Consider the following 19,840-nt stretch of genomic DNA (forward strand, 5'->3'; position numbering starts at 1 on the left):
CCATTTTGTTTCATAGACCTTGAGATTGTCCTGGTGTCAGTTGGTCCACTGATATTAGCTTTTCTGCCTCCTATGAGATATGTGAACTCTGCCATTTCCAGCCACACCAACTGAACTTTGGGATAGGGGGTTAATTAATAGGCAATAATCATGTCGTTAGAGGCCATGCAAGAAAACTTACTCTGTCTCCTGGAGGGCCCATTGGTCCTGGTGGGCCAGGTAATCCTGGAGTTCCCTACACAAAAGGAAACAAGCAAGAAAACACTGTAATAAACTTCTTGTGTGAGGAAAGGAATTCATGTCCTTCTCCAAAATGTTTGGCAGAAAAGTCAGGGGACTCTGAGAAGGAACAGAAACTCAGTACTGAGCGCAGAGCCAGCCTGAGGGCTAGACGCTAGCTCAGTCAACAAGCCCAGACCTGACTGCACAGCCCCAGCCTGAAGCCTCAGACCAGGCGACGGAATGGAAAATGGCCAGGCTTCTGCTCTGCGGCTTAACCTTGGTTCACCTTCTGAGGCACTACAAGGGCAACTTTGCAAAGAACACTTGACGAGTCAAGAAAAGGCAAGGTGAAGAACAACTCACAGTCCTGCCTGGAAGTCCTGGCTCTCCGGCATCGCCCTTCATTCCCTGGCGACCCTGGAGCAAGCAGTGGGAAAACAGGTCTCAGCATTTTACAGAAATTAAGTGAAAGGGAAGACGTGAGTCATTCCTGAAATCTCTATCACTTCATAAATCCAATGAAGCATATTTGTGAAGGGAGATGAATAAATTATTTTGGGGACTGATGCTCACTTTTTAAACTACAAATGCTGTTATAATTTCCATTTATCATGTTGTGGGATCATTTTATGTAATCATGGGATAATATGCCTTTTTTAAAAGAACCCAAGTTGAAGGGGAAACTATTTTTATTATTTAACATATTTAATTTGGTGCTAACTGTAATGGAGAGTCAATGAAATGTAACATAATTTTGTTCTGTATAACTACATGCTAAAAGACACTTGTTAATAGGCAAATCTGAATTAAAGCTGATAATTTAATAGTAGTAATAAGAAAATAAATAGAAATAAAGCTCCCCCAAACTCCCCTGGGGATGTACGAAGCTAAAAGTAGATGCATTCAACCCTGTTCCTGTTTTACAGCTGCACTGAGAGGTACCAGGGTCTTAGTTCCCTGACCAGAGATTCAACCTGTGCCCCCTGCAGTGGCAGCTCTCAGTCTTAACCACTGGACCCCCAGGGAAATCCTGCATTCAACCGTTTTGAGTGAAAAAAAAAAAATCCAATTCCTTCAAATGTTTCATTTCTAGCTATATCTGATATAGATTATTTTTTCTTTAAATGCAAAAAAAAAAAGGTCTTCAAAGGGAGCTTAGACTTAAAACTATGTAATTATCTGGATTCTTATTCATATGCTGTATTTGTTTTATCTTAAAGTATAGAAAAAAGTAGTTAAATAAAACACCAGCCTTAAAAGGTAAGACACTTCTCCTAAGTTCAGATTGGCATTTGGAATAAAACAAATTTTTATTGAAGTAATGACCTAGATAAATAAGTCATAAATATCAGACAGAACCCTAGGGCCTGCCACAGACTCAAAGCCATTTCAGAGTTTTCAGGATATTAAAGGATATTTGCATTACTTATTAAAATAATTTTTAAAGGTCAAAGAAGTAGCAACAATTTTTCCTACATAGTTACATATTATTACATATGCTATTTACATATCTGAAATTACAGTCACAGGAAGTCATCTCAATGACTAAACTTGTTGAGTTTTCTGAAAAAACACTTGAATTTGGCAAAATAGAGTAGAAAATGTTCCAGTTAAATTCAGCATTAATCCACCATCCTCATTTCATACAGAAAGCCTTTGTACTTACTTGTTCACCGGGAATAGAGAGGCCATTGGGTCCCTGAGGGCCTGGAGGACCCTGGGGCCCAGGAGGACCTGTATCTCCACGAGGACCGGGGGGGCCCTACATACAGAACAGAGAAACAAGCACAGAGTCATAGACTGCCCTTCCAGGGCTGTCTTCACAACTCTCAGATACCAATCAGAATCTGCAAACGTTTGAGAAATCGCCCCATCTATTGGGTTGACCAGAAAACCCAAACGAAGTTTTTGGCTAACCCAATATAAAAGTATTTATTAATGTCATCCCTTTCTTCTTTTGACTACTCACTAAAAGAATTGGAAAGTACAATAAATTCACAAGAGCACTTAAATTTCCCAACCTACTTTTACATGGGAATAGGTTTCTTAAAAAGTAAAATACATCAAATATATTCATATATCTATAGTCCTAGATTCATTCAGAGATCAAAACTCAAAATTCACTAGATCTGATTTCTTTTGAGCTGGTCCTGATTCCTCTTAGACTTGGGCTGATTTCTGGGACTAACATATGTCTACATCAGGCAAGGAAAGAGCAGGAGCTTCTTTGCAGGGTGTCCAGGTAGAAAAAGACAAACCTGGAGTCAGACAGCCCTGGGTCAGCACCCCAGCCTCACTTTCCTGAGTTAGCTTAATGACAGTATGACAAAAACTACACATCGCCTTCATAATACATCCCCCCAAGATGCTGGAGTTGTCTTACGGAGACAGTTTTGAACCGGCAGAAGAGGCCAGTGACCCCCAGCGAAGGCAGATGTGGCCGGCTTGGCTCTTTCTCTGAGAGAGATGAACCCTCCTCAGCTCCCTCTAGTGGGACTCTGCTCCTTGAAGGGGGTCTTCCAGCTGATGGCCAGGTCTCCCCCTCTGCTTCCCCATATGAGAGCAGAGCCCTTAGGTGCTTCTATAGATCTCCCATGGGCAGTTCCCACTTCTGTGACATCCCTGTACATTCCTTTATCTGACTAATCTAATCTACCATTCTGATATCTAGAGGCAAGACAGAGATCACAATATATTGCCTAAGGCTCACTAAACTTGAATCAATTTGTTTAAGGGCACATTACCCTGTGAGCGGAAATTTGAATAACGAGACTTCAACATATAGGTGAAAACGTAAATGCACTCTAAAATATACTTACAACTGCCCCACTGACACCTCTTTCACCTCTCGGACCTTTAGCACCAGGTCCTCCCTAAAATACATAGTAAGAGAACATTTTAGGTGAACATAGAAAACTAGGAAGAAGCTGATACATAAAAATTGCTTTAAGAAGCAGCACATACTCCAGACAACCAATACTTCTACGGCTATTTATGAAATATGGAAATAAATACTTTCTATCATACAAATGTGTGGGAAAGGAGAATTTCAAAACATTCTTAAGGATCTAATTTTTATATTCTAATCTTTCCTTAATTGTTAGCAAATTTTGAAGCTGATTTGAAAATTTGAGGTTTACTTAAAAAAAAAAAAAGCATTACTTTAAATACAATATTTAAGCATTTCTAAGGGAAAAAATCTATTTTGGAATTATATGAGTGTATTCTTCAGGCAAAATAACATGTAATAACAAGACTCTCTCAGAATCTCACAACATGTAATTTAGTAACAGGAATTCAGAGACCTGTTCACTGAACAAAGAGGAAATAAACATGGTACTGATATCCAACAACGTTATCTTACAATTAGGAAAAAAATTCCTACTTCTCAAAAACATCGAAGTCACATCCAAGCTATAATTTTATGATTATAAATATAAATCAGGTAAGTCACTATTAATTAAAGAAAATAAATGATGTTAATTCCAGATATATTTGGATTCCATATATGAGGAGCTGGTTTGTAATTAACCTAAAATCAATTTACATTATTTGTTAACAACCATGTACAGTAAAATCTGGTGTTCTGAGGCTCTTTAAACTGTTTCTATGTTAATTAACCCATATTCTTAAAAGAGGTCAATAAAGCTTAGTGGTACCACTTCCATTCTGAAAAACCAGCCCAGGTCACATGTGATTGATCAACAAGATCTAACACTGTACTCTTCAGTGTTTTGCATTGCATTTTATTGGTCTCCCCTCCACCCCATGGAAAGACCTGGTCAGTCTTCTCACTCAGGTTATTCCTAACCCCAACACTCACCCAGAGTTTATGATATCATCACATACATAAATTATCCTCTATATGTTATTCTATGATATGCTTGCTAATAACATACATATATCCTAGGCTCTAAAGTTTTTTTGGGTCAGCTTCTCAATCATGGCTCCACACATAGGTACAAGAAGCTTTCAGGAAATGTAAGGAATTTTCAAAATCATGTAATTAAAGAGAGAAACCCAAATCCATATCTTGAAAAGCTCTTGAATGCTAGCCCATATCATTCATTCTCATGTGAGTAGAGAAATGTGTTCAAATGCTTTCAGATTTTCTTCTGGATTTACTCCAGTTCAGATCTCAAGATGTGCCGTGAAAATGGTCTGCAATTCATCTTGTTCTGTCCTACAACACACCAGTGGCTAGAAGCATTTTATGCGCAACACACTGACCAAAGGATGATTATGCCAAAGATTTAACTGGAAATACTAGAAGGACTACTGGAGTCTCCTTACTGCAGGGCCGGGGGGTCCCGGAGGTCCAACGCTGTCCTGTGTACACGTGCAAGCGTTCGGAAGAGCTGGGCATTTTGCTTCATCTCTCTGAAATTTGGAAAAGAATATTTATCTCTGAATTGAAAGTAAACATAGCCTCTTATCCGCCACACCCACTTATCTTATACACACAAGGAAATCTATTTCCCAACTTAAAAGAATAATTTTTAATTATGATTACAAAGTCTTCGCCCAATCTTGCTATGCCCCTTTATGTCTTTACAAGTTTTGCTTTAGGAAATCTCACGTAAGATATGTTTACAAAACCATCATCGGGACCCCTGGTAAATTAATCCAATTCTCTCTAGTCTGGTATTAGAGAAATGCTGAGTGTTTCAGATATGGATGCCCATTTCATTCAGAATAAAATTTAAAATCCCTTCCACAGCCTATAGGCCTTACACAGTCTGCAAAACAGCACCCCACCACCTTGCCCCCCCCCCCTCACTGCCCACCACCTCCCCTCTCCTTCACTCTGCCCCAGCCCCTCTCATCCGCTTCTTGCTTCTCAGATGTTCAGGGCAGCTTGTGGCCTTAGGGCCTTTACACTTACAGTCACCTCTGGTTGGAATGCTCTTTCTCCATTATCCACATTGCTTGTCCCCTCACTTCACTCAGGTCTCTGCTTAAATCTCACCTTCTCCCTGAGGGCTGAGGGTACTCACCTGGCTACCTGTCCTTGTACCCTGGTTTGTTTTCTATGACTTTTCACTCGATAACATACTTATTAACTCCTCCTCTTCCTCTGCCTTTCACTAGAATATTCCCTTTCACTGCTGTAACCCCAGCACACAGGATAGTGCCTGGCTTATAACAGGTGTTCAGTAAGTATTTGTTGAGTAAATAATGCACACTTATTTTGTGGGTGTGTGCAGCTCACTGTTTGCCTAGAACTTCAAATCCATCTTCAGCATTCAACTTTGTAACCATCACCACCTACACAGATAATATGCGGGAAGGCCATCACTCGAGCATTTCTACTTAGACATCCAGAGAGGTATGATGGCTGATCCTGTAAAGGATTTAATAAGCATTTACTGTAAAATGCTGGTATTTTACAAGCAATAGGAGGACTCTGCAGTACATGGGTTTATCAGACATGCTGATTAAAGCAGGACTTTTCTGACTATGCCTAACCACTTTAGCTGTTAGGGAGAATTTCCAGATGTGGCCCTCTACATTCTTGACTTTTGAGGGAGGGGTCCCAGCCTGAGCTGCGGTCGTTAATGAGCACGCACACCACGTGTGTCCCTGGCTCCATCCTAACATGCAGCTGCGAGGATAGTTCCTCTCCCGGGCCATCCTCATCCACATTTCTTATTCCTTGAATACTAATAAAACCATGACAAAATTTCATTCTGTTTCACTTACTCTGGAGGGAATATCACAACATCTGTCTCTACTGGTCCACACCGGACTGCAGACAATATCAAAATTCTGGATTTGGAACTGTAAACAACCAACAGCAACGTGAGCTAAAGATGCGTGAAGAACATTTCATATTAACATTTCCACATTTTAACCTCTGCCAACTTCTCACACAGACTCTCTAGAGGGTCCAGGCAATGAGAGCAGTGTGATCCTTACCTCCTAAGAACAAAAACACCTATGCCTCAGAGAAAGGGACAGTAAAGCAAAATGCATATGTGATAATCCCACTTCTGATTCATTTCCTTGGCTAAAATGAAATGTCTCATTGAGGTTTTTCTTTTTTAAGAGAACATTGATTTCTTTATATCCTTAAAAATGATGAGTGCACTTAAATCAGAATTTTAATTTGAAGGCTACACACATTTAAATCAACTTTTAAGAGTCTACCTCTGTTAAAAAAAAAAGTAACATTTTAAAAAATTCTTCACTTATTCTTAAATTGATGCTCTGTTTCTTATAAATTCTTACCTAGGGGCTAACTAATAATTTCATGTTTACCTTCAGCTTAACTATTTCAATATACATATATTTTCTATCTTTCTACACTTAAAAAACAGAGTTATTTGGATAAAAAAGAAAAGGTCACTTAGATATAGTCATTCTTTCCTTTATAAACTTGTTCTATTTAAATACTAAACCCAATATTCAATAAATGATTTTAATTGCAATTATATTATTTGCACTAAAAACTAGTTCTTCCCTCGTGGCTCTGAGGGTAAAGCGTCTGCCTGCAACCTGGGAGACCTGGGTTCAATCCCTGGGTCAGGAAGATCCCCTGGAGAAGGAAATGGCAACCCACTCCAGTACTCTTGCCTGGAGAATCCCATGGATGGAAGAGCCTGGTGGGCTATAGTCCATGAGGTCACAAAGAGTTGGACACGACTGAGCAACTTCAACTTCACATGGTGAAAGCTAAGAGTGTTTGCAAGTTCAAGTTCTACATTGAGGGTTAAAAATTTCATTTCTGAATAGAGACGAAAATTCTGTCCATGAAAGAAAGCTAAGCTCAGTGAAAGCAATTTTAAAAAATAATAGAAGGGCTTCTCTGGTGGCCCAGCAGTAAAGAATCCATCTGCCAATGCAGGAGACACAGGTTCAATCCCCGATCTGGGAAGATCCCACATTCCATGTAGCAACTAACCCCATGCACCACAATATTGAGCCTGTGCTGGAGAGCCTGGGAGTCGCAACTACTGAGCCCATGTGATGCAACTAGAGCAGCACATGCCCTAGAGCCCGTCCTCTACCACAAGAGAAGCCTCGGCAACAAGAAGCCAAACGCCACGACCAGAGGGTGGCCCCCATCTGTCACAGCAAGGGAAAAGCCTAATAGCAACGAAGACCAAGCACAGCCAGAAATAAACAAGTAAAATTATCCTAAAAAATAATAGAAGCCAAAAATAGTAGTCTTGCTTTCAGAACAATGTTATTATTAATCAACATTTATTATGAACTTAGCCTGGGACAGTGAAAACCTCAGGTTTTAACAGTTTATTACTAAATAGCATTGTAAAAGGGTTGGCAAGCCCCCGCCTCAAACAAGCCAATGACAGTTGTGAGGCGGCTGCCACCCTACACTCATCTTCCTTCTGAGGCAGGCCTGACCCCTCTGTGAGGGAGCGTAGCTCTGTGACAGTCACAGCCAGAGTCCACAAATGCAAAATGTCCTGAATGCACAAAGCTGTGTCAACAGTTCCTACTTTTGAAGAGCAAAAAAATGAATTCGTTTACATTTCACTGATTCTCCTGGCAACGGTTTGTGCTGTACTCTCCAGTTTGATTCAGTTTCAAGTCAACTACATGATGTTCTCTGCTGCCCTGACATCTTAATTTGCTTCTAGCAGTAAAGCACATTATCATGTTTTGTCAGGAGCATATTACCTCAGTGTAACTTCCAGTGTTTCTATCTAACCAAGATATAAAACAATTAAAAATATCATCGAGGGAAAAGAAAAAGTACCAATTACTTTGAAAAATGTCATTTCTATCTTCATACAAGGTACCAAGAAAAATAAAACTGTGTTACTTACTGTGGCTGACTTCCTCTCCCCTTTAAGCAGTTTTCCAAGAATTTCATAACCGTCAGTGGTGATATTTCCAGCTTCCTTGATATCCTTCTCTACAATCTCATAGCAGTCGATGTAAATCTTAACACTTTTCGAGGTCACTACGATATGAACCTAAAAAGATCATTCGTTTCCATTATAAAATTTCTGCCCAGAACAATATGGCTGACTTCTACATATATCAGATCACACATTAAAAAAATGTGTACTTAAAGCTATTTATGAAATTAAAAGACGTATGCTCCTTGGAAGAATAGCTATGACCAACCTAGACAGCTTATTAAAAAGCAGAGCTTTTTAGCAAAGCTTATTAAAAAGCATTACTTTGCCAACAAAGGTCCATCTAGTCACAGCTATGGTTTTTCCAGTAGTCATGTATGGATGAGAAAATTGGACAATAAAGAGAGTTGAGCACCGAAGAATTGATGCTTTTGAACTGTGGAGTTGGAGAGGACTCTTGAGAGTCCCTTGGACTGCAAGGAGATCCAACCAGTCCATTCTAAAGGAAATCAGTATGAATATTCATTGGAAGGACTGATGCTGAAGCTAAAACTCCAAAACTTTGGCCACCTGACGTGAAGAACTGACTCATTTGAAAAGACCCTGATGTTGGGAAAGACTGAAAGTGGAAGGAGAAGGGGACGACAGAGGATGAGATGGTTGGATGGCATCACTGATGGACATAAGTTTGAGTAAACTCTGGGAGCTGGTGACAGACAGGTAGGCCTAGCATGCTGCAGTCCATGGGGTCACAAAGAGTCAGACACAACTGAGCGACTGAACAGAAAGCTATTCTCATCCCAAATCAAGAGCCTTGAACTAAAAATTCAAGAACCAGGCTGCAGTGTCAATGTCATTTAACAACATCAAATTAAATGAACCACTTGAAGAGGAACTAAAAAACCTCTTGATGAAGGTGAAAGAGGAGAGTGAAAAAGTTGGCTTAAAACTCAACATTCAGAAAACGAAGATCATAGCATCTGGTCCCATCACTTCATGGGAAACAGATGGGGAAACAGTGGAAACAGTGGCAGACTTTATTTTTGGGGGCTCCAAAATCACTGCAGATGGTGGCTGCAGCCATGAAATTAAAAGACGCTTACTCCTTGGAAGGAAAGTTATGACCAACCTAGATAGTATATTCAAAAGCAGAGACATTACTTTGCCAACAAAGGTCCGTCTAGTCAAGACTATGGTTTTTCCAGTGGTCATGTATGGATGTGAGAGTTGGACTGTGAAGAAAGCTGAGTGCTAAAGAATTGATGCTTTTGAACTGTGGTGTTGGAGAAGACTCTTGAGAGTCCCTTGGACTGCAAGGAGATCCAACCAGTCCATTCTGAAGGAGATCAGCCCTGGGATTTCTTTGGAAGGAATGATGCTAAAGCTGAAACTCCAGTACTTTGGCCACCTCATGTGAAGAGTTGACGCGTTGGAAAAGACTCTGATGCTGGGAGGGATTGGGGGCAGGAGGAGGAGGGGACGACAGAGGATGAGATGGCTGGATGACATCACTGACTCGATGGACGTGAGTCTGAGTGAACTCCAGGAGTTGGTGATGGACAGGGAGGCCTGGCGTGCTGCGATTCATGGGGTCACAAAGAGTCGGACACGACTGAGCGACTGAACTGAACTGAACCTCTCTGAGTCTCAGTCCTCCTGCTATTATACATTAGTATAATTTCTTATTTTCCCCACTATGTATTCTTCCTGAGATGGCCAGAGATACTATAGTAGATGAGATGACTCTTCAAACAATAGAGAGCTTTTCAAAAAAAAAAAAAGACTGACAGATGCAGAGAACAAACTTGTGGTTACCTGTGGCAGGGCAGGGGGGCAAAACGGGTAGTGGATTAAGAGGTTTGTATAAAATAAGCTACAAATATATACTATACAATGTGGGGAACATAGTCAATATTTTATGATAACTATTAAAAAATAAATTATAGCAAGTGAACTATTCAAATACAATTAATAAATTGTTATACTCTGAACAAAGGAGCCTCGAATGTCTTCCACTGATTTTGCTAAATTCAGTTTTTAATTTTTTAGTCCAGAATCCCTGCCAACTCATTGGAAAAGTCCCTGATGCTGAGAAAGATTGAGGGCAGAAGGAGAAGAGGGCATCAGATGAGATGGCTGGATGGCATCACCAATGCCATGGACATGAACTTAGGAAACTTCAGGAGATGATGAAGGGACAGGGAGGCCTGGCACGCTGCAGTCCATGGGGTTGCAAAGAGTCAGACGTGACTGGGCAACTGAACAACAGCAACAGTCCTTGCCAAAAAGATCTTACACACCATGCAGATACCTAACATAGGAAAGAGCTAGGTTGTATCTTTTATAAAGAATCAGCTCTGGAAATCAAATTCAAATTCAATTTCCTCATAAGAAAACAAACATGTTGATTTATTGTTGTTGGATATGAAGATATTCAGAATCTTAAGAAATCTATTAGTACAGATAAATAATAAAACATCTATATTTCAATAATGTAAAGAATGGCTGCAGGCAATCTTTGGCTTTATAGTTATGCCCATAGTTTCCACTTATCACACAGCCCAAATACCCAAGTAAGCCCATGATGATTACTTTAAAAAGTTTGGCTCCAAGTTAAGGAACAGAAATTCCATTAAATGCTTTAGAGTAAATAAGCATAAGGACAGTCTCCAGAGATTTTTTTAACAGTAGATATTTTTTCCACATAGAATCACCACCAAAACATTAATTTAGTGCATCTATGAATTACATACTGCTTTTATTTAAAAGTGATATATGACTTACTAAAAATAATTTTAAATACCCCAGGGCAATCATCTAATACTGAATTCAAGATGAATGCCATATAGACATTCCCAAGGTATTTATTATCTAGTAAGAACTGAAACTTATTTATCAGATCTTATATGAACAATCTCAGAGGCTAACATTCAAAAGCTATTTGAAAAATCATAGTATCCAAAAAAACTATTTCAAAATCAAAGCTTTGAAGTTTTGAAACAAAATTATTCCAAATACACTTGCCACTCAATGCGAACCAAAAAGAAACACATGCTAAAAATATATTTTGCTACGATCTCTTCAGTGTGTTTTACTGCATGTTAAACACATGCATAATTAAATTTCAGATTGACTCTTCATCTGGGCACCATTGTCCCAAGTAATTAGGGACTATTTCCCAACCAGGAAGCATGTTGGTCACAGACCAGTAGAACGAAGCACGAACACTCTTGTCAACGCATCAACCCTTCCCAAGGTCTGCCATTCCTTATTTTTAATCTATTCTACCTTTTTGTCTTATTACAAATTTCTCACTCAAATCTACGTCATCTGTTACAATAAGATGGAGACACAGAACTTTTTCAAGATAATCCTCCAGAAGCAGCAGTTGTCTGCCCTTCCCCACATAAGCTCTTTTGGTCTATCCCCTCTCTCCCAAGAGCCTCCGGCATGTTATTTTCGCTAATTTGCTGCTTCTCTCAGAGAACTACTTGTTCTTATCTCAAGGACTGACGAACTTCAGTTCCCAAATTACATGGGAAATGAAAGAAGGGTGTTCCAAGTCCTTGGATCAGTAGCCAATAGAGACTGAACTTGGTACTTGAATGGATGCGATAAAGGAGAGTAGGTCATAAGAATGGGGTGGAGGAAGGAAGGAGGGGGGAGAAAGCATAATGAAAAAGTAGAGGAGGAACTAAAAAAATAGAAAGACACTATGAAAAAAGAAGGCAGAGAATTTGAAACGAAAAGAGTTTATGAGAAAAAGAGACAAGAGGCATTACATAAAACCTAAGAACACAAATACCTCTCTATAAAGGCAAATTAAGACGGGAGGGTCAAAAAACAAGTCTCCTGATATGCAATAATTAATGACTATCACTATAGATCTCTTAAAAAATACTGCCTTATTTTCATCAAGTAAAACTAAACATTCAATGAAAGTTGGAAATTAAAAAATAATAGTTCCTAGCCTAGACGGGGGGAATAGTTTGGGGGAGGATGGATACATGTATACATATGGTTGAGTTAGTTTGCTGTTCACCTGAAATTATCATAACATTGTTAATCAGCTATACCCCAGTACAAAATAAAAAGTTAAAAAGATAATAATAATAGTTCCTAAATGATTATCAGGTGGTTAATAGCAGGCTGAGTTTCCAATATCTTCAGTGGATATGGAAGAAAAATAAAATAGTCCTCTTTAGCAAGTTACTCAAAGGTAAGTTTATAATAGGCATATCAATGAGCCAAAAAAAGTTCATAAGAACTTCACCAGATTCAGCATCTATTATTGGACAAGAAGCAATTGAGGCTAGTAAAAACCTGTCAAACTAGAATCTTCTTTCCCAATAAGGCATTTATTTTCCTGCACTTTACCAGTAAAGTCTGTAACTTGTTGAGCAAATATGCCTTTATACTCAGAGATCTCTGTTTCTCCATCATTGGTTTTGTTTTGGTTTTTTTTTTGGCTTATCACTAATGTGCTCATTGGGCTTCCCTGGTGGCTCAGTGGTAAAGAGTCCACCTGCCAATGGAGGAGACACGGATTCAATCCGTGTCAGGAGCTCCCCTGGAGAAGGAAATGGCAATCCACGCCAGTATTCTTGCCTGGGAAATTCCACAGACAGAAGAGCCTGGCAGGCTACAGTCCATGCCGTCCCATAGAGTTGGACATGACTGAGTGACCGAACAACAATGATGTGCACTTTGAGGCCTCTCCACATCCCTTGCTATCTTCACCAAGAATCTGATTCATGAATAAGAAAACATTCTGGGAAGAAACCAGGATTCTTAGGAAGAGAATCAGCAAGAAATTCAGCTAAATCTACCTAATTATGGGGAAGTTCTTCAATTTTCACTTGAGAAATCAGATTGAATTGGAAATATTTGTTTTCTACATACGGGGACTAACTTTCTGAGCCTCATACTGGGGAAATTTTAAAGCTTGCGCAGCAAATAGTCTTTCTCCTGTTCATTTGATCCAATTGATGCAAAAATTCCACTAAAAAGTCCACTCATAACCAAGACTGTTCATTTCCAATTCTGCCAAAGTCAGTACTCTTATCTGTCAATTAATTGCCTGACAGCAAGTCTGTATTACCCTTGGATCTTAAAATTTAAAAATTAAGATCAAGAATAGATAATCCCCTAAGAATTTATCTTAGAAGTTTTAATAAAATGATTCAGAGAAGTTGTAAATGTGTTCACGCAGAAGTTAATCTCATAAACAGTTATCTTAATTATGTTGGTAGATAGTGATAACTTTTGGACTGACATGTTTGTAACTGTTCAATAAATGAGCAAGAGGAAGCAGCTTACTATGCTCTATAAAAGAAAAAATATTATCAACTAAATACAATCCACAAAAATTAAGCTTCTGAAACAAAATTCATAAAGGTTCAAAATAAAAGGTAGAAAAATAGGCGTACAATATTGTATATACTATACAACTCATATTCTAAAAAGACATTTGCATTGAATATATATTGAAATGTTAACAGTAGTTAATCTCATTAACTAGTAGATTAGTAGAAATATCATTTAAAATTTTCTTCTTTGAAAATTGATCAAATCCTCTGAAATAAGATATTGTTTTTAAAAGACATGGCTATGTTTCCACTAGTTTAACATACATTTTAATAAATAATAAATTAGTTTAAGTTTTAAGTCCACATACTTCTTTTATAAATAACCAGATAATCTTACGTTTTTACCTTATGAAAACTTCCATAAAATAATGCCTTCACTTCATCTGTGTCAAATGTAACAGTCTGCACCTCACCTCTTGTATCCTTGTTAAAGAATGATAATGTCTTGCTAGAAGCTGTAACCAACACATAATTGTTATTAAAATCAAATGCATGGAGATTCTGTATTGAAAGTATTAACAATTAATTCTTGTTGAGGAGATCTCTAAAAAATTAATAATTCGGTTAAGATAAAATGTAATTCAAGTATTTACTGACCTATTTTTTTAAAACTTTAAACATAAAAGCATAATCAAGGAAAAAGATATATACGTACATACATAGACATCCAGAAGGTTCTTAAAGAGAAGGAAAACCATAATAAAAAATATGCATGCATGGGCCCTAAGAGAAGATAAAAATCCTTACGATCTGCAATCACACCAACTTGTGGTTTATAGTCTCTGTCTGTGATCTGCCAAATTGCAAAAGGGTCGCTGGGAGTTTCTGGGAGGAGTCTGAATAGTAATATAATTGTATATGAAGGAGGGAGTCCATTGGGATGTAGTTCTCTGTTGGATAAAGCAAAATTAATTAACTAATTAGTGAGGATTTCTCATCAGAAATAGATGATATTTAAAATTTTTGGACTAGAATCTTTTCATGACTAGTATTGAAGCCATTTATAATAATCCAATTATATTATAATAATCCTTTTAATAATACATTATTAGAAGGGGAAAAATTTAAGAATGAGACCTCAAAATAGCAAACACTAAAGACCCATTATGTAAGCAGTAATAGTTTATTTATAATCTGATAAAGTCAAAAAGTCTGGGAAACTGCCAAATGGTCTTTCATCCTACAGTTAATAAATCATTTTTTCTAGATACATAGATGATTATAAAACTATACAATGATTTTACAGTGATAAACATTGTATCTACGGATGTAATTTAAAGAGCATAAATCTCACTAAATATATTCAATTTCCAACATCAGGGATATGAGATCATAAGTAAGATGGCTCAAGGTTTCAATTTCTCCCTCCCTATACACTTCCAAAGTCCTCCCTTAAAATCAAATAAATCAAATAAGCTCCAGAAGGTCACACGTTCCCAGAAACAAAACCAATAATATATGTTACGGCCACATACATGTGCAAATGTTTAGTGCTGATAAACGGATATGATTCAAGTTTCTTGGCTCTAAGGCTATTGAACATAAAATGTGGACCCATGCGTCCTTCTAGACTTGAGTCAATCATTGTTCTAAGGGAACCTCTGAAATAGCCTGAGACCATTTAAGAACACTTTCTTCGTAAAGATAGGGAAAGGGCCTTGATAATCGGCCCATGGACAGAAAAGCAACTGCTCCACAAATTTGGACAGAGGCAGAGAACAGCTCTTGGGGTTTTGAGCCTCAGTGTCCCACAGTGCCGGCACTTCTGGAATATAACGCTGTCCTATGTTTGGGTTTTTTTTTTCGATTTTTATTGGCATATGCTTGATTTGCAATGTTGCTTTTGCTTCTGCTGTACAGCAAAGTGAATCAGTTATACAAATACATAAAGCCTCTCTTTTTTAGATTCTTTTCCCATCTGTACAGGCCGGGACCTCTACTCCACACTCTGAGATGCCCTCCTTCTTAAAGTGTATGTTCTGGGCAAGCTGACACAATGTCTTTTGTATGTTCGAAAACCAACCATCTTCATGATGAAGTGAAGTGAGAGTTGCTCAGTCGTATCTAACTCTTTGCCAACCCATGGACTATAGCCCGCCAGGCTCCTCTGTCCATGAAATCTTCTCAATATTCCACATTAAAAATAATATTGTCTCCATATAAAGTCATCAGTCACTTAGCCCATTTTTCTCCTTTTTTAGTTAATGAATGATTATGAAAAAATAAAGTATTTAATTGCATTTTATGCCTCTTTCAGCCACAAGATCTGACTTTTAAGAGGACAGTGGGCTGTCTTATGTGAAAATGTAGGAATCATAGCTTGAGGTGACAGAGTTAAACACTGGGTATTTAGGTTCACCGCAAAACCTAAAACTGCGAACTAGTATGGTTAACCATAAAAGAGTTAGGAACTCACAGTGTGGTCACACTACAACAATACAATCTGTGCTTCCTTACAAAAAATTAGCCTTGGTTTTAGTCTGCATTTTCCGTCAGCTTTCCCAGAGCATTTCAAATTTCAGGCATCATCATCTGACTCTGTCCTAAAGTTTCTGAAAACTTTATTTCTTGGTGTTCTTTCCCCTCCAGAAGGTGCCAAACACATATTTTGGTTATCAGAACCAGGTACAAACTTTCATCAAGTTAAATAACAACATCTAGAGCTGCCCAACAGGTCCCCGGAGCACCAGCCAATAAAAACTAACTGCCGCCTGTCGGATCACAGATCACTGATGGACTGCTGCAGTCTTTCATCTTCTGGAGTCAGAAGCTCTAGGAAGAATGCCTGATCCCATTCTGCACTGATTCCATCCAGCCCTTCTGCACCCACGGAGAAACGGTCAAGAGAAGAAGGTGCCTCCCTGCTTAAATAATCTCCCTTAGAAGAAGCATAACTACAGTCCTAGCCTTAAATTCAAAAGGATTTAGTAATCCATCACGTGGAAGATACAGGATGAGATTCTCAGAGTAGCAGGCTTGAGTACTAGTCTCCCATGTGACCTGATAAAAGACCCTTAACTCAGCTGTGGCGCTTCCCTGATGGCTCAGTGGTAAAGAATCTGTCTGCAATGCAGGAGATGCGGGAGACACGGATTCAATCCTTGGGTAGGGAAAATCCCCTGGAGGAAGAAATGGCAACCCACTCCAGTATTCATGCCAGGAGAACCCCAAGGACAGAGGAGCCTGGGGGCCTACAGTCCATGGGGTCACAAAGAGTCGGACATGACTGAGCAACTGAACATACACATCACACACACACACACACAACCCAACTGTACTTAAGGAAACTAAATCAGGTTATTCATATGACTTTTCTGACAATTCTAAAACACCAGAGTGATAAGAAATCAGCAAAGATTCTAAGACCCTCAAAAAAGCCTCCGGCCCATGGTAAGAAAGAGACCCTCCTGTTGTCAGACTCACACTGTAGGCTGGTTCACAAAGGCGTTCTTCTGAAGCCTGTAAGATGAGTAGCTGGGGAAAGAGCCTGACTCCAGGGAGACTCCTTGCACAGAAGCAAAATTCTTTTCTGTCAGATTGTACGCTTCAAGCATCTTAAAACCTTCACATCAGAACAGAAAATATTGAAATGAGGTTATCTGAATTATCTTATTGCTTAAATCCTGAAATAAATTAGCCCAAGAGTATGAACGCTTACCTGGTGAGGTGTAGCCATCCAAATAAATGAGAGGGCAACCTGCAACGCACAGCATTGTTTAAGTCCAAGGCACCAGGGAAAACTAACATTACACACGCACAGAAAGCGCCTGCATATGGACAGCAAGTAACCAAACTGTTCATTCATTCACAGAACATGACAATCGAACCTTTTCTAAGTAGTTTTGTGTAGATTTTCAACTTGTAGGAGAAATTATACTATTGAGCAGTAGTAACCATGTTTTCTGGACAGTCTCCAGTCCACCTGGAATTTCACAACGTTCTTAAGAATGGTAAGACAGAATTAAAGGGGGAAATTTATATATTTTTTTCGATGAATTAAAGAACTTTTCGCCCAGCAAACTTTAAATTTATGCAAGGGCAGGAGGAATTGATTGCCAGCCAGTCCTCTTCTCGGCCAAACGCTGGAGGCTCGTGCTCCTCACTGAACCATCCAGGGCAGGTGTGCAGGGGGTCCCAACCTGGGACCCAGAGCTGGGACAGGACAGGCTGCATGCAAGACTCCCTGGAATGGATGGAACAGCTGCTCCTCCCTCCCTGCGCACTTTCACTAGGGCAGCTCCATTCTGAGCTTCAGCGTTAATTTTTACAGCAAGCCATTAACATTTGTTTACTTCCTCTGCCTCTAACCAGAGTTCTGAGATTCTAATATAATGTTTAATAGGGGAAAAAAAAACAACACTTAAAAAGCACAGCTCTGCCTGGGATTAGGGGTTTAGATGAGCCACTCAACTATCTCCTTAATCTAATACTCCAAAAATCAGAGTTCATGAATGGGGAGGAGGACAAATGGATTTAAATCTTTTGTCCTTCACTGCATCTCAAAAGTTAAACTGGAGGTCTCGGTATACCATGAATATAGCCAAAGAAACAAATGAGAACCAAGTGCATTTCTACGGGGAACACTCGCATAAGGCTGTTTTTTCATGGCTCTCTTGAGGCACAGATGTTGACAGAACAAATACCAATTGATTACTAACAGGGAAAACCTTCACCTCACAGAAATGCTTCTGTAAATGCATTTCTAAGTTGAAGATTCATTTTCTCAAATGTCACAGGCATTGAGATGGTGGGAAAAGGATATATACAAACATTTTATTTCCATACAAGGAATATTGCATCTTCAAGACTAAAAATGGACCTCTGACAAGCACACAGTCAGCATGATCTCAATAGGAACAGTGATTCATCAGGTTCTCAAGTGGTTTCCCAGGATCTATTTATGCACAGACTTGATCTTGGTTAGGATGAGGAATGGTCTACACAGTAGTTACTTTTCAAAACAAGTGAGACTATGGATCCATATGGACCATGACTTACTTGAAGTGGCAGTTTCACACACAAATGTGATGAGGTTGTCCTCGATCTTCTCAAAAGATTCAAAGTCATCCACGATGAACACATGCCGTTCGCTTGGTTTGCTCGCTATGTTGGCAAGTTCATTGTAGTCGACATCAGCCACACCAACTACAAAGACGCTGAACCCTGCAGAGCAATGTTTACAGAATTACACAAACTTTTATGGTCTAAACAATTCAAAATACAATCTTATCAGAAATGATGCCAAATTTTCTCAGCTTATACATCAAGTTCTTTCAACATACTTTTTCCTGTTTTTTGGCTTATAGAATTCAATTAATTGGATTTCCTAAAATAAAATCTTAACAATTAAAAGGTGAACATTTTAATAACAAAATGGCTTAATACAGCACTCATTTCCTTCCACACATCCTAAATATACCCATTAATTCTGCAGATGTCTTAGGCAACATTAGCATTTTAAGCCGATTTGACTCAGAAACCAACAATAGGCCCATTTTAACTGAATTCCTGAAACTAATTTACTCAATAAACTCAGGCTCAAAGTCAGCACTTTGACCACTTTCAAAATGAAATCTACAACTCCCGCTGGCAATAAACTTTCATTTATTTAGGCTAACCCAAATAAACAAAGTTTTCACTCCAAAAGTTTAATTCGACAGCAGGAAAAACAGGCTATATAAAAAACTGGTTACATAATTAGCTAGAAACAAGATAACTTGAGGAGCAATCATTCATAACCCCAAAGTTAAATCAGCGAGGAGCCCAACATCTGAAGAAATCTGTTCAAAGTGCCTAACCACAATGGAAATAATTTATAAAAACATCAGTGCATAGAATGATCTCTATTGTAAGAAGACAGTATGACTTAGTATTAATCGTGACTCAGACTTTTAGCCAAAGACCCATACATGTGCAGATGACAAACTCCATATAATGAAGTACTTTACAATTTAGACCACAGTAAATCATGCATAGCATAGAATTCTCTCTAAAATATGTCCACCTTGGACCCTGCTTGAGGGAGTGAGGTTGTTAAAGCAAGCACTATAAAGATCTTGTTTCATCTCTAATCATCTGACATAACTAATTTGAAAGGCAGTGTAACATTCTTGCTACAGGCTTTCAGAATGTTTGATTGCCAGGATCTACACCAGTGACATCTCCCCAGACGCCTCTCCACTCCTTTGCAGTGAACCTTCCAGCAATCCGTTTGGGGCATGACTCTACCAGGTCATGCTAAACCTATGTCCCTCCTCAGAGTGGGCTGAACCAGCATCAAGATTTACTTCTGCTATAGCAGGAAGCCTGCTTGAGGATCATCCCATCACACTGCTGTCTGTACCCTTCCAACCACTACGGGGGACAGAGCCTGAGGCATGCGTGTCTTACACAAAAAATACACCATGTCTTTGCTGACCA

The 19,840-nt window shown here is 38.9% G+C and overlaps 1 protein-coding gene across 3 annotated transcripts in view; it reads right to left on the reverse strand.

Moving 5' to 3' along the window:
• COL12A1 (collagen type XII alpha 1 chain) overlaps positions 1–19,840 on the reverse strand; it is a 117,627-nt gene that overhangs the window by 16,013 nt on the left and 81,774 nt on the right. For all 3 annotated transcript variants that reach the window (XM_070376207.1, XM_070376205.1, XM_070376206.1), the window contains 12 exons: positions 18,419–18,583; positions 17,079–17,117; positions 16,844–16,982; positions 14,168–14,310; positions 13,766–13,875; positions 8,016–8,165; positions 5,926–6,003; positions 4,516–4,602; positions 3,042–3,095; positions 1,889–1,984; positions 586–639; positions 182–235 (listed from right to left, as the gene is read on the reverse strand). In XM_070376207.1, the coding sequence (XP_070232308.1) occupies positions 182–235; positions 586–639; positions 1,889–1,984; positions 3,042–3,095; positions 4,516–4,602; positions 5,926–6,003; positions 8,016–8,165; positions 13,766–13,875; positions 14,168–14,310; positions 16,844–16,982; positions 17,079–17,117; positions 18,419–18,583 (1,169 nt within the window). The remainder of the gene's footprint in view (positions 1–181; positions 236–585; positions 640–1,888; positions 1,985–3,041; positions 3,096–4,515; positions 4,603–5,925; positions 6,004–8,015; positions 8,166–13,765; positions 13,876–14,167; positions 14,311–16,843; positions 16,983–17,078; positions 17,118–18,418; positions 18,584–19,840) is intronic.

This window comes from Bos mutus, chromosome 9, assembly GCF_027580195.1.
Source record: "Bos mutus isolate GX-2022 chromosome 9, NWIPB_WYAK_1.1, whole genome shotgun sequence".
Classification (NCBI taxonomy): domain Eukaryota; kingdom Metazoa; phylum Chordata; class Mammalia; order Artiodactyla; family Bovidae; genus Bos; species Bos mutus.